Source organism: Stegostoma tigrinum, chromosome 38, assembly GCF_030684315.1.
Source record: "Stegostoma tigrinum isolate sSteTig4 chromosome 38, sSteTig4.hap1, whole genome shotgun sequence".
Classification (NCBI taxonomy): Eukaryota; Metazoa; Chordata; class Chondrichthyes; order Orectolobiformes; family Stegostomatidae; genus Stegostoma; species Stegostoma tigrinum.
Window position 1 is genome coordinate 15044845 of NC_081391.1, and position 13439 is coordinate 15058283.

At 45.4% G+C, this 13439-nt stretch overlaps 1 protein-coding gene across 1 annotated transcript in view; it reads left to right on the forward strand.

Annotated features, from left to right (window-relative positions):
• Window positions 1–13439, forward strand: part of trpm4a (transient receptor potential cation channel, subfamily M, member 4a) — a 78733-nt gene that overhangs the window by 17056 nt on the left and 48238 nt on the right. The window contains exons 2-9 of the mRNA XM_048520984.2: window positions 2163–2230; window positions 4299–4476; window positions 5021–5201; window positions 5665–5831; window positions 7330–7507; window positions 8633–8697; window positions 10667–10849; window positions 12541–12643. Coding sequence (XP_048376941.2) covers window positions 2163–2230; window positions 4299–4476; window positions 5021–5201; window positions 5665–5831; window positions 7330–7507; window positions 8633–8697; window positions 10667–10849; window positions 12541–12643 — 1123 coding nt within the window. The remainder of the gene's footprint in view (window positions 1–2162; window positions 2231–4298; window positions 4477–5020; window positions 5202–5664; window positions 5832–7329; window positions 7508–8632; window positions 8698–10666; window positions 10850–12540; window positions 12644–13439) is intronic.

Genomic DNA, 13439 nt, shown 5'->3' on the forward strand with positions numbered 1-13439 from the left:
TCTACCCATCAGCTCTCTAACCCTTTTCCAGGGTCACAGAATTGGTGAACTCTGTCAGCAGACGGTCAACCAACATCATAAACATTTTGAGATAACAAGGTGTGGAGCTGGATGAACACAGCAGGCCAAGCAGCGTCAGAGGACCAGGAAGGCTGATGTTTCAGGTCTGGACTGCTCTTCAAAATCCTGCTCCTCTGATGCTGCATGGCCTGCTGTGTTCATCCCCCTCTACATCTTGTTATCTCAGATTCTCCAGCGTCAGCAGTTCCTACTATCTCTGAATGTAATCACTTTGCCATCGTTTCATCATAATTTACATGGTGCCTCATCGATCGTTGATATTAGGAAATAATAAGGGTTATTTCATAAGAAGTAGTAGCAGAATAGGTCATTGAATCTGCTCTGCCATTCATTACAATAGTGGATGACCTGGTGTTCAGGCCAACTATCGCTCGTATCCTTGGATACCTGAGGTTCATCTCAAAGACATCCATCTAACCCAACCTTCAATATTTTCAATGGTGGTGAATGATCAACACTTTGATGGAGAGTATTTCAAAGATTCCCAACCCTTTGGGTGAAGAAACATCTCCTCAACTAAGTCCTAAATGAGCTGTGCCACGTTTTCTAGCTCCGTCAGGCACGGGGGAAATGCAAGTGAGTGTCATCTCTGTCAATCTCCTTCAGAATCTTGTATGTCTTGATGAGATCATCTCTCATTAGAATCAAAGAACAGTACAACACTGAAGGATGCCCTTCAGCCCAGGTCTGCACCAGCTCTTTCGAAAGACAATCCTCTTATTACCATTACTGCAATCATTCCCCATACTGCTGCATATTTTGTTCTGTGTATTTCTGTTGAATACTCCTTCTGAATTCATCATTTTCATTGAGCCATTGAGATGGTCAGCACGGAAACAGACTCTTTGGTCCAACTTGTCCGTGCCAACCAGATATCTTAAATTAATCTAGTCCCATCTGCCAGCATTTGGCCTATATCCCTCTAAACCCTTCCTATTCATATACCCGTCCAGATGTCTTTTAATTGTTGTAATTGTACCAGCCTCCACCATGTCCTCTGGCAGCTCATTCCATGCACGCACCACCCTCTGTGTGAAAAAGTTACCCCTTAGGCCCCTTTTAAATCCTTCCCCTCTCACCTTAATCCAATGCCCTCTAGTTGTGGATTCCCCCTACCCTGGGGAAAAGATCTTGACTATTCACCCTATCCATGTCCCTAATGATTTTATAATCCTCTATAAGGTCACCCCTCAGCCTCTGATGCTCCAGGGAAAATAGCCCCAGCCTATTCAGTCTCTCCCTGTAGCTCAAACCCTCCAACCCTGGCAACATCCTTGTAAATCTTTTCTGAACACTTTTCACTTTAACAACATCTTTCCTATAGCAGGGAGACCAGAACTGAGCGCAGTATTCCAAAAGTGGCCTAACCAATAATTTGAATAGCTGCAACGTGACCTCCCAACTCCTATACTCAATGCACTGACCAATAAAGGCAGTTGGTGCAGTTCAAAATCCTAACTTCTGGTTGCTTAAACAATTTTTTTTTACTTTTGATCATTTTACCAATTATCTTAATTCTGCAGTCATCAATCCTTCAGTCATTGGAAACAGTTAGATGTAGGATCCCCCGGTGTATTCCTCAACTGGGACAAAGAAATCAATGAAATTTCCATTTGGACACCCACTGTGATATTCAAGATTGGATACTCATTTGAAAATCAATTCTTGTCAACTTTTCAGACTTACCAAATTCAAATGAGTGTTCAAGGGGCACAGACAATCCAATATTTTCAGCGTCTGGAATATCTCTGGTTTGAGAGAGAAGAAATAGACATTACTTATTGGGCATCACTGCAGTGATACAGATTTGATCATTTCACCACCACTTAGTAACAGCATCAAGCATTACCAGTGAACCAAGGGGGCCCATCAGCACTAATAGCAGGACATCTATTAAACTTTATCATTATCCTAAACTCTAAATGATATAGACCCCATTTAAGCAGCCCCTTATCAAAAGACCACTCTCTGATCTCAGTTATAACTATATTGACTATCAGTCTTATGGCAGTACCTGTTCATTGATGAAGTTCCCAGTGAGGAACTAATCTGGTGAATGTTGGTGTGTTTCTGTTCAACAGAGCTGGATCCCCAAGGTGATAAAGAAGAAAATCTGTTCCACCTTCCTCGAAGATACAACTACTCAAAGGTAAAGGATGAATAGGGAACATAGAAGGAAGAATATTTCAGAAGGATTGATGGGCTACGATGAATTAGCTACAATTTACTCCATGTCGTGTTTTGCTCTGATTCTTTGCTCACGAATAGTTAGAAATTGTTAAGTTGAGCAGATTTTGAAAATGTGCCTCCGATTGCAGTCAAAGACACAGTGTTTTTGATGGTGAATTTGAAATATTAATGTATTTGATCCTTCTTTAGCTTGTTGTATGTACAATGTTGCAAACATAAGAATATTGCAGCATGCTGGCGTGTAGAAGAACCTGGGTGTCCTTGTGTATGAGTGACTAAAAGTTGGTTTACAGGTAACTAAGAAGGCAAACAGCATATTTTCCTTCATTGCTATAGAGATGAAGTTTAGAAAGAAGGCGGTTAGGTTGTAGCAGTATAGGGAGCTGGTGAGTCCACACCTGGATTACTGTGTACAGTTTTGGTCTCCTTACTTGAGGAAGGATGTACTGGCACTGGAGGGGGTGTAGAGGATGTTCATGAGGTTGATTCTAAAGTTGAGAAGGTTTACTTATGAGGAGAGATTGAGTAGGCTGGGACTATATTCATTGGAATTGAGAAAATGAGGCGGCATCTTAGAGAAACATATAAAATTATGAAGGAGATAGACCAGATAGAAGCAGGGAGGTTAATTTCAGGAAACTGTAGGATAGATAGACCATGAGTAATATCATGCTTGGGGATAAAGAGGTAGTGCACACTCTGGAGGATAAGTGCACTGTTGAATACACAAAGAAGGAAAGAACAATTGCTCTGAGGTTACAATTAGGGCCCTCCCAGAAAGTTTGACCAGGGTAACTTGTATTTTCATAATGCCTTCAACACAATAAATCATTTCCCAGAATTCCACAGGAACATCATCTGTCAAAATGTGATAGTGAACCACAAAAGGAACAGGTGATGCATGAATCACAAAAGGTTGGTTTGCAAGTGTAGCAAGTGATTAAGAATGCAATTGGAATATTGACCTTCATCCCAAGGGGAATCAAGTATAAATAAGGGAAAGCCTGGTGCAGCTGTACAGGCCTGCGTCTGGAGTATTATGTATAGTTTAGCCTCCCTAAGGTACAGGAGCAGAATCAGGCTATTCGGCCTGTTATGTCTGTTCCAGCATTCGATCACGGATGATATGTTTCTCAAATCCCATTCTCCTGCCTTCTCTCCATAACCCTTGATCCCCTTAACAGTCAAGATCTTGTCTATCTCTGCCTTAAATACACTCAATGACCTGGCCTCCACAGCCCCCTGTAGCAATGAGCTGCACAGATTCACCACCCTCTGGCTGAAGGAATTCCTTTTTTTAAGAGATGGTGTAATTGAAGTGAAAGCAATTGAGAAGGTTCACTTGACTGAGTCTTGGGATGAAGGGGTTAGCTTATGAGGAACACCTGAGTAGGTTGAGGCTATATCTGTTGGAGTTTGGATGAATGAGATGTGGCCTTACAAAATATATAAGATTCTGAGTGTACTTGACAAGATGGACACTGAGATGTTCCCCCTTGTCGACGGAGTCCAGGACAAAAATACATTATTTTCTATTTGACACTGAGATGAGGAGAATTTCCTTCCCTCAGAAGACCATCACCGAATGGGATCCTCTTCCCCAGTGCAGTTGGGGTTGGGTCATTGACTGTATTCAAAGTTGTGTTGGCCAGATTTTCGATTGACAAAGGACTCAAGGGTTATGGGGAGAGAAAGGGAAGTAGAGATGAGGCCATAGTCTGATCATTCATCATTTTATTGAATGGTGGAATGGGCTAGTGGGGCTGAATGGTCTGCTTCTGCTCCGAATTTTAATCTTTTTGTCGAAGAGATAGATTTTAGTAAGTGTCTTGAAGGAAGAGAAAGAGGTGGAGAGGTTTAGGGAGAGAATCTTTAGAGCTCAGATCCTAGACAGTAAAAGACAGAGAAAACAGTCAAGGGATGAAAGAAATCAGAACGGGGTTGAAGGCCAGAATGTGAAGCATTTAGGGAAACTTAAAGTTCCTCTTTATCTCTCAATTGACCAATTCGGCTGATACTCCCTTCAGCAAACAGCAGCTCTGCCAATGTGGTTATCCCAAGACTCGCCACAGCCAGGTGGCAATGGAGGACAACTTTGGGGCTGCCGTGGTTAGCAGATGGAACACGGCTGATCACACGACAGAGGAGCCAACCGATGCATTTGGAGACGTGGCATTTTTCAGGAAAGGGAGAAGGCAAGGCAAGGTAGGACTGAGGGGATTTCACTTCCACTTGTTAATGCAGCAGCAGACCACTCAGTGAAATTGACCCCGGATCATGGGTCAAATGGTAGAATCACACAGCACAGAAGGAGACCATTCAGCCCACCTTACACTCACTGATAGAGCCATCCATGTGTTGTACACCCCCAGCAGAAATTCCCAGTTGTTCTTCAAAATGGCTGTGTTGGATTTTGATGTCTACCTGTGTAAAAATCTAGCCTGATTGTGAACTCGCTCTGCCTTTTTGGGTGAGGTATTAAACTGGGGCTCTATCTCCCAGCTTGGAAAGAATTTTCTTTAAAAAAATAAAAATCTTGCAGCATTATTTTAAAGAGCAGGGGAGTGGTTCCCTGGACAACCAACCGACCTCACAAACAGCCAATCTGGCCATTAGTACGTTTCTGTTTATGGGATCTTGCAGTGTGCAAGCCGGCCAGGTACGGGATGGCCACGTTTCATTGGCCTGCAAAGCGCTCTGTGGAGGCAGTGAACGGCGCTATGTAAATGCAGGCTCTTCCCCTTTACAGTTTGTGCGGCTTTCTTCGGACACTGACCCTGCGATCGTCTACACCCTCATCACCCATTTCTGGGGGATAGCGCACCCCAACCTGGTGGTGTCCGTTGTCGGGGGTGAACAGAGCTTAAAGATGAAGACCTGGCTGAAGGACATCCTGCGTCGAGGACTAGTCAAAGCTGCACAAAGTACAGGTGAGGCTCCCCACCACCCCACCCCCCAGAATCACGGCTAAGAGTGGGATTGTTTGTCTGCATTTAAATTAAAGTTCAATTCTGGAAATCTGAAGTAAAAGCTGGAAGTGCTAAAAGTACACAACATGCCAGGCAGTGTCCGTGGAGGGACAAATCCAACTTGGGCTCTTCAAATCTGAAGAAGAACCCTAATGGATTCAAAACATTAACCCTGTTTCTCTTTCCACAGGTTGCTACCAGTCCTGCTACGTACTTTCAGCACTTCCTGTTTCTCTTTGCTTTGGAAACATAGACAATATGTGCAGGTCTAGGCTATTACAATTTCAACTTAGTAACAATGTGTTCAGGTAAACTGAAACAGTGCTCTTGGCCTAATGAGACAACAGTTTCGACCCATTAACCCTCAGTTAGCAGATACTCTCCCACATTAGGTTGATCATGTTCATGTTGATCCTTCTCACAGGGGCGTGGATTATGACGAGCGGACTACAAGTTGGGATTGGCAAGTATGTTGGTCAGGCAGTGCATGACCATGCTACAGCAAATACACGGTCGACTGCCAAGGTGGTTGCCATGGGGATAGCACCTTGGGGAATAGTGTACGAGAAAGAGCGCCTTGTGAACCCCAAGGTAAGACTGACAGAGTCGGGGCACAAACAGGCGTTGCTGGAAAAGCTCAGCAGCTCTGGCAGCATCTGTGAAGAAAACAGAAAGCCAGAGTCAATGTTTCGGGTCGGGAGACCCTTCCTCAGAACTGGCAGGTTAGGGGGCTTTGTCAGAATGGATATGACTGCATTGGCTCACGTATAAGAATATGGAGAAGGGTAGGCCGTTTGGCCCATTGATAGAGTTAGGGACCTGGTCTGCCTTACAATAATGCCCATGTCTGATCAGATTGTGGCCTTAAGCAATTTTTTTGCCCAACTCCCATAACCTTTAATTTCACTTATGTGTGTGTGTTTGTGTACGTGTATGTGTGTGTGTGTGCACGCGCGCGCGTCAGTGAGAATGTGCACATGGATTCTTGTATAATTACAATACGTACAATACGGTCACAGTCCTTCAGCCCAAAAGGTCTACACTGACCCTCCAAGTATCCCATCCCCCTAATCCATACAGTCCAAAGATGTGCAGGTTGGATGGATTAGCCATTCTAGATTGCCCATAGTGTCTAGAGTTGTAAGGGCTGGATAAATTAGCCATGGGAAATGCAGGATTATGGGGATAAGGTTTGGAGAGGTGAGGGTTAGGATGCACTTCAGAGGGTCAGTGTGGACCAGTGGGCCGAATGGTCTGCTTCTGCACTATAGAGATTCTATGTTCTATGTTTGAAGTTGCTTTACAAACTTTATGAGCAGCCATTATTATCTATACTTTTATCACTATTGTGTATCTGTACTTATGCATGTGTGTCCTGCATCTATGTATAAGTGTATCTGTATGTTTGTTCAAATGTGCATATTTCTGCAAAGTTATTTGTGTGCGGACAGTTCCTGTGCTGTAAACAGGTTCTGTTCCTGATTGTGTTTGCAAGTTGATAAGCTTGCAAGTTGGAACTCCATGCAGGGCAATATAAAATAGCTGTTCATAATTACAGGAAATGTATGTCAGATTTTTAACATGGTATCCCTGTGGGATTGTTTGTATGCACAAACATTCATATTTCAAAGGCTTGTAAACTGGGGAGCCCCAGTAATTTTATTTTGGGCGAATCTGTGCGTTCATTTGTCTGAGTGTCTATCTGTGCAAAAGTGTATAGAATAGAATCCCTTCAGCCCAACCAGTCCACACCAACTCTCAGAGCACCCACCCAAATCCATCCCCCTAATCACTACAGGCAATTTAGCATGGCCAATCCACCTAGCCTGCATATCTTTGGACCGTGGGAGGAAACCCTCACAGACACGGGGAGAATGTGCAGCAAACTCCATACAGACAGTTGCCCGAGGGTGGGATTGAACCTAGGTCCCTGGCTCTGTGAGGCAACAGTGCCAACCACTGTGCCACAATGCTATGTACATGAGTGTGAGAGTCTGTGTAACAATGTGTGTGAGAGGCATGTACGTGTGTACCTGTAAGCCCAGGTTTGCTTCTTTCTTTCATGAAACGGCTGTTTGCGTTTGGTCAGGGGTCCTTCCCTGCCGAATACACTGTGAGCAGTGACAAAGATGAAGAGTACACGCTGGATGACAATTACTCTGCCTTCCTTCTGGTGGACGATGGCACCAACAAACAAATGGGGGGAGAAATTCAGTTCCAAGCACGGCTGGAGCAACATATATTGACACAGAGGACAGGAATCGGAGGTGTGTATCAACACAATGGCAGGCTGCTCTGCTCAAGCTGGTGTCAAGTCTTTTGAGTGTCGTTGGCCCAATATCCTTTTGTTTAAAACAGTGTGGGAGAGTCACCCCCTAATTAGTTTTCAGTCAATGCCCACCACGAGACATTGGTCTGGTCCTTGCTTCTCCACAAACATCTCACTCAACCTCATGAAAGAGTTGCGTTGACAGTGAGACATTTCTCGAACGAATCCATCAGAGAAATGAAGCAAATAGCAGAAATTGCAAAAGAAGCTCACCAGGAATGGCAGTGTTTGTGGGAGTTAAAGTTTCGAGTCGTGGCTCTGGGGGAGAGTCCACTGGGCTTGAAATGTTAAATTTGCTTTTATCCCCTCCCCACACATGCTGCCAGAGCTGCTGAGTTTCTCCAGCAATTTCTAATCGTGTTTCTGATGTTGTTATTGTTGTCATGAAGAAAGTACAACAACCACTTCCTTTTAAGTGGGAAATGAGAAGGTGAGAGGCAGGAAGGTTTACAGTGGATCTGAGGAAAGGCTTTTTTTTCAGTCAGAGGGTGGCATTGGGGACCCAGAATGCACTGCTGGGGGTGGGGGTGCTGGCACGGGAGGCGCAGGGGCGCAAGAAGAGTAGAGTTTGAGGCTGGAAACCTCACAGCCCCTTTGGATGAACACTTGAAGTGTCATAACATTCAAGGCTACAGGTCAAGCGCGGGGCCAAGTGGGGTTAGCTTAGATAGGTTAGTGCAGAATTGATGGGCTGAAAGGCCTTGACTCAATGGCTTCTTCTCTTAGAAGAATGTTAATCTGTGGAATTCTCTTCTCCAGAGCAGTAGAGGATGGGTTATTGAGTTGCTTGAGGCTGAGTTAGATGTTTGATCGACAAAGAGAGTCAAGAGTTATGGAAAAAATGATTTTGAGGGTAAGGTGTAGTTAAGGCCATTGTCAGGTCAGTTCATGTTCTACTGAATGATGGAGCAGAGTAGAAGGGCTGAATGGCTTACTACTGTTCCTATTTCTTGTGTTCTGATGTATGTGTAGAGGCACTCAAACAAATAAGGAACTGAAAAATACTCCTATTAATATTGTGTCCCGGAGAGGGCCGTACTTCAATTGTTTTCTTTGCCTGCAGGGAGAGGAAGCATCGAGATCCCTGTGCTGTGCATGCTGATCCAGGGAGGGCCTAACATGCTGGAGGTGAGCAGCTGAATTAAGTCATTCTATCTGAATGTATAGTGAGCAGTCAGGCACTGGCTTGAAAGTTTTCTCCGTCCACAGTGACCGGGCAGCTACAGCAGGAGCTAACATTACAGTTGGTGGTAAAGGTCCAATAATCAGACATGGCCCATTAACTGGACGCTGGTGTCCTCGGTGGTATAATGGTTAGTATCCCTGCCTGTCACGAGGGAGACCAGGGTTCACTTTCCCGCTGGGGAGGCTCTAAGAGTTTAGGGATGGCTAGGTGTTTGGCACTGCTGCCTCGCAAAGCCAGGGACTTGGGTGTGATTCCAGCCTCGGGCATCTGTCTGTGTGGAGTTTGCACATCCCTCCCACAGTCCAAAGATGTGCAGTGTGGGTAGGTTGGCCATGCGAAAATACCCATAGTGCCCAGGGATGTTTAGGTTAGGTGGGTTAGCCATGGGAAAGGTAGGCGAATGGGTCTGGGTGGGATACTCTTTGGAAGCGTGGTGTGGACTTGCTGGGCCGAATGGCCTGTTGCCTCATAGTAGGGATTCTGTGAAAAATGTCCTGTTCCCAGAGGGTGACCTCCTTTTTAAGGAGATTCCCTCCATTATGTCATGGAGGACTGAGTTGAGGAAAAATATCTTCACTCAGAGAGTGGGGAGCCTGTGGAATTGTCTGCCACAGAAGGTGGTTAAGGCCTAAACAACAAATGTTTCGAAGAAGGAGGTAGATGTTCTTGGGACTAAAAAGATCAAAGGGAAGGGGAGAGGGAGAGTGAGTTGAATGATCAGCCAGGATCTTATTGAATGGGTTGAGAGGGGAATTGACCTACTCCTGCTTTCATTTTCTACTCAAACTCATTCACCATTGGGTGTCAATAACTGAGAGACCATTTCTCTGAGGGATCCTGGCAAAGTTACCAAATTATAACTGATTGGACCACCGCTTCACATATATTTCCTTCCCCGCCATGACCCTGTGTTTCAAGATGCGAAAGGTACCGTGACCCCTGAGATGGCTGTGGGGTGTCCTGAAGGAGAAACCAGTAAAATGTATGAATGATACATCCTGATCCAAATCCTCTTTACGTCACAAAGTAGACTTTCTATATGAGCAGAACTTTAGCCCCCAGGGATGACTGTTTTTGTTTATTGTCTTTTTTCCCCCTCTGACTGTGAGGAAGGTGGAGTGGGTGAGGGTGTGGGGGTGGGGCGCTGTCGTGAGGCCTGAGGGTGGGTAGGGCCAGGCTGAAGCTATGTGTTTAATCTTCAGAGTTTTTAAAGGACACCGAGCCACACCTTGACGTTTTTGAAGCTGGAATCTGATCTCAGAGATCCAACCCCACAATGACATAAAACACGAAGATCTAAACGAGATGTGGTTTTCCACACACACGGTCGGAACTTGATGCCTGCCTCAGAGGTCGTGAACTGCTTCCCCCCAAACCCCCCACCCCCCACAAATTCAACCATTGCTGCCTCAGAGGTCATGACCCCCAAATTCAGCCGTTGCAGCCTCAGAGGTCATGACCCTGTAGTGATTGTAACAAGGGTCTGTCAGGTGGACCTCTTAGAATATGAGTTCCCTGATTGGGGCTGTTAACCTGGTTCAATCAGGAAGCCCTGGCTGACAGATACAAACAGGAGTGTCAGGGATTCTGTTCACTCTGAGGGGCTAGATCAGTGTCGAGGACTCTCCATGTGTAAATAAACGGTGACTTGGTGATGGGATACTGGCCTCTGTGGAGTTATTTCACCTTCAAAATTCCCCATTGCTGCTGCAGAAGGCATGACCCTCAAATTTAGCCAGATCTCCCCAGAAATCATCCATTACTGACCCAGAGGTCGTGACGCCCCCAATTCAGCCATCGCTGCCTCAGGCTCCTGTCTCACAATCCGAGGTCGGGTGGCGCAGAGCGAGAGGGACCTGTTTCCATGTTGTAAGTATGTGTAACCTGTCCTGTTCACTCCTGGACTTTTAGAGAATTTACAAAGCCACAACGAACAACATCCCATGGCTCATCCTGGCAGGGTCAGGGGGTCTAGCGGACATCTTGGCTGAGGTCATGATGGGATCCTTCACAGCGGAGACCCTGAAGAAGGAGGTGGAAGTGCAGATCCAGAAGCATTTTCCTTCCGAAGACATCCAGAGGCTGGTCGAGCTGGTGAGTGTCCAGAGCAGTGAGGGACCTGCCGTGGGCTGGAGAGAGATCAGCAACACAGAACACCTCTAAGGACCGAGCTGCATTAACAGCTCTCCCTGTGGCTCACAATTATTCTCAGAAGTACCATTCAGAGATGTGCGCACAGAATACCCGGCCTGATGCTTGCAGTACTGAGGGAGAGCAGCATTATCAATGATGCTGGCTTTCACACGATACATTGGACCTCAAAGATCTCCTAGCGCTTTTAGAAGAATGAGGCAGGGAAGGTCCTTCTTGCTATGACAGCACCGGTCTCAACCTCAGAAATTCCAAAATCACATTACAGCTAGTCTGCTCTCATCACTAAAATAGATCAAGGAACTGCAGATGCTAGTGAAATGGAGCGAAAACAGAAATTGCAAAAGAGACTCAGCAGGAGTGGCAGCATTTGTGGGAAGAAAGCAGAGTTAATGTTTCGAGTCATGGCACTGAGTGAGCCTCCCCACACAAGCTGCCAGAGCTACTGAGTCTCTCCAGCAATTTCTAATCGTGTTTCTGATATTGTTATTGTTGTAATGGAGATAATACAAGATCCAATTTGTTCACAATGAGCTCCCACAAACAGCAATGTGAGAATGACCAGATATCATAAGAGCTTTGTTTGAAATGTCACTCGAGGGATAAACATTACCCAGGACCACTGGGTACATGCCTCGCACCTTTCCAAAATGGCACTTTCACATCCACCTGAGAGAACAGGCAGAGCTCCCGTTATACAAAAGTCAGCACAATTTTTATTGTATTCATTCACAGGATGTGCGAGTTGCTGATTTATTGTCCATCCCTAATTGTCCAGAGGTCAGTTAAGAGTTAGCCACTTTGAGCCTGGAGTCACCTGGAGGCCAGGCCATCTACAGATGGCAGCCTCCTTCTCTGGAGAAAAAGCTGGTCTTCTCCAGCAACTGGCAACCATTTTATGTCATCATTCGACTCTTAATTTCAGATTTTTAACTCAATTCGAATTCCACTATTTAAATTCAAGCCTAACTTTGCAGAACATTACTTCACTCTCTGGGTTAATAGTCTAGGGATTATCTCACAATGCCATCACCTTCCCTGACTATATAGTGCTCCCTCAGTTCTGCAACAGGGTATAAGTACCCAAGACTCCCCTGGGTCTATGGGCCCACAACGGGATAGCACGGTAGCTCAGGGGTTAGCTCTGCTGTCTGGCAGAGCTAGGGACTTCCATTTTATTCCAACCTCAGACGACTGTCTGTGTGAAGTTTGCATGTTCTCCCTGTGTCTGCATGGGTTTCCTCGCACAGTCCAAAGATGCGCAGGTTAGGGTGGATTGGCCATGCTAAATCGCCCATAGTGTTTAGGGGTATGTACAATAGGTGTGGGAAATGTGGTGTTATGGAGGGTAAGGGGGTGCTTTTGGTGGGATACACTTCAGAGAGTTGCTGTGGACTTGATGGGCTGGATAGCCTTCTTCCGTTTCTGTAAGGATTCTGTTCTGATTCAGAAATAAGGATTGTACCAATGAGCACTTTTCTCTTTGTCCCTCCATTTGTCAATCTCTCTTGTTCTTCCCTACTTGTTTTAGTCAGCCATGTTTGGGTTCTGATAGTTGCCAATCAGCTTTATTTAATTACTCTTCACCTTATTGGCTGCACAATGTTCTCATGCCCTCACATGTTTACTTGTAGGTGGAGAGGATTTTTGAAAACAAGCAACTAATAACAGTCTACAGCGCAGACCTCGATGGGACAGAAGAGTTCGATACAATCATTTTAAAGGCGCTCTTCAAAGGTAACATCCAAACAGAATAAATTGTTAACAATCCTGGGCCTGCCCTCTCCCTTGGTCTTCAAAGGGTATCCTCTAGTCAGATGGTGTTGGCATTCATGGCCTGTGAACCAACACAATGCAGTAGTCTATTCAACTCTGAAAGGCATCATTTGTACATGCAAATTCATCCCTTCCATCCTGCTCCATCATTGGATAAGGTCATGGCTGACTTGATTATGGCTTCTCCTCTACCTCCTGGTTTACCCACAATCCTCCTTTCACTCCCTTGTTCGTTAACACTTCACGTACATCTCCTTCAAATATATTCAACGACCATTTCTCCCATCGCCCTCTAGGGCAGGGAATCCCACAGACACACGAACCTCTCAGAGAGAAAAAAATTCCTTACATCACCATCTTCAGTGCAAGACATCTAGCTGTGTCCCCTAGTCTCTCCCTCAAGGGGAAACATCCTCTCGAGCTTTATCCCGTCAAGGTCCCTCAAGATCTTTGCTGTTTCAGTCAGGTCACGTTTTTATTTTTTTGAATTCACAATGGACAGAAACTTGGGTGTAGGCCATTCGGCCCTTCGCGCCTGCTCCAACATTCTGTATGATCACGTATGACCATTCAACTCAGTGCCCAATTCCTGCTTTCTCCCCATGTCTCTAGATTAAAGAATGCCTACACTGCAGAAAGAGGCCATTCAGCGCATTGATTCTGCACAAAACACTTCAAAGAACATCCCACCCAGACCGTGTCACCCCAATCCCCATAACCCTGCTTTTCCAATGGCTAATCCACCTAACCTGTGCAT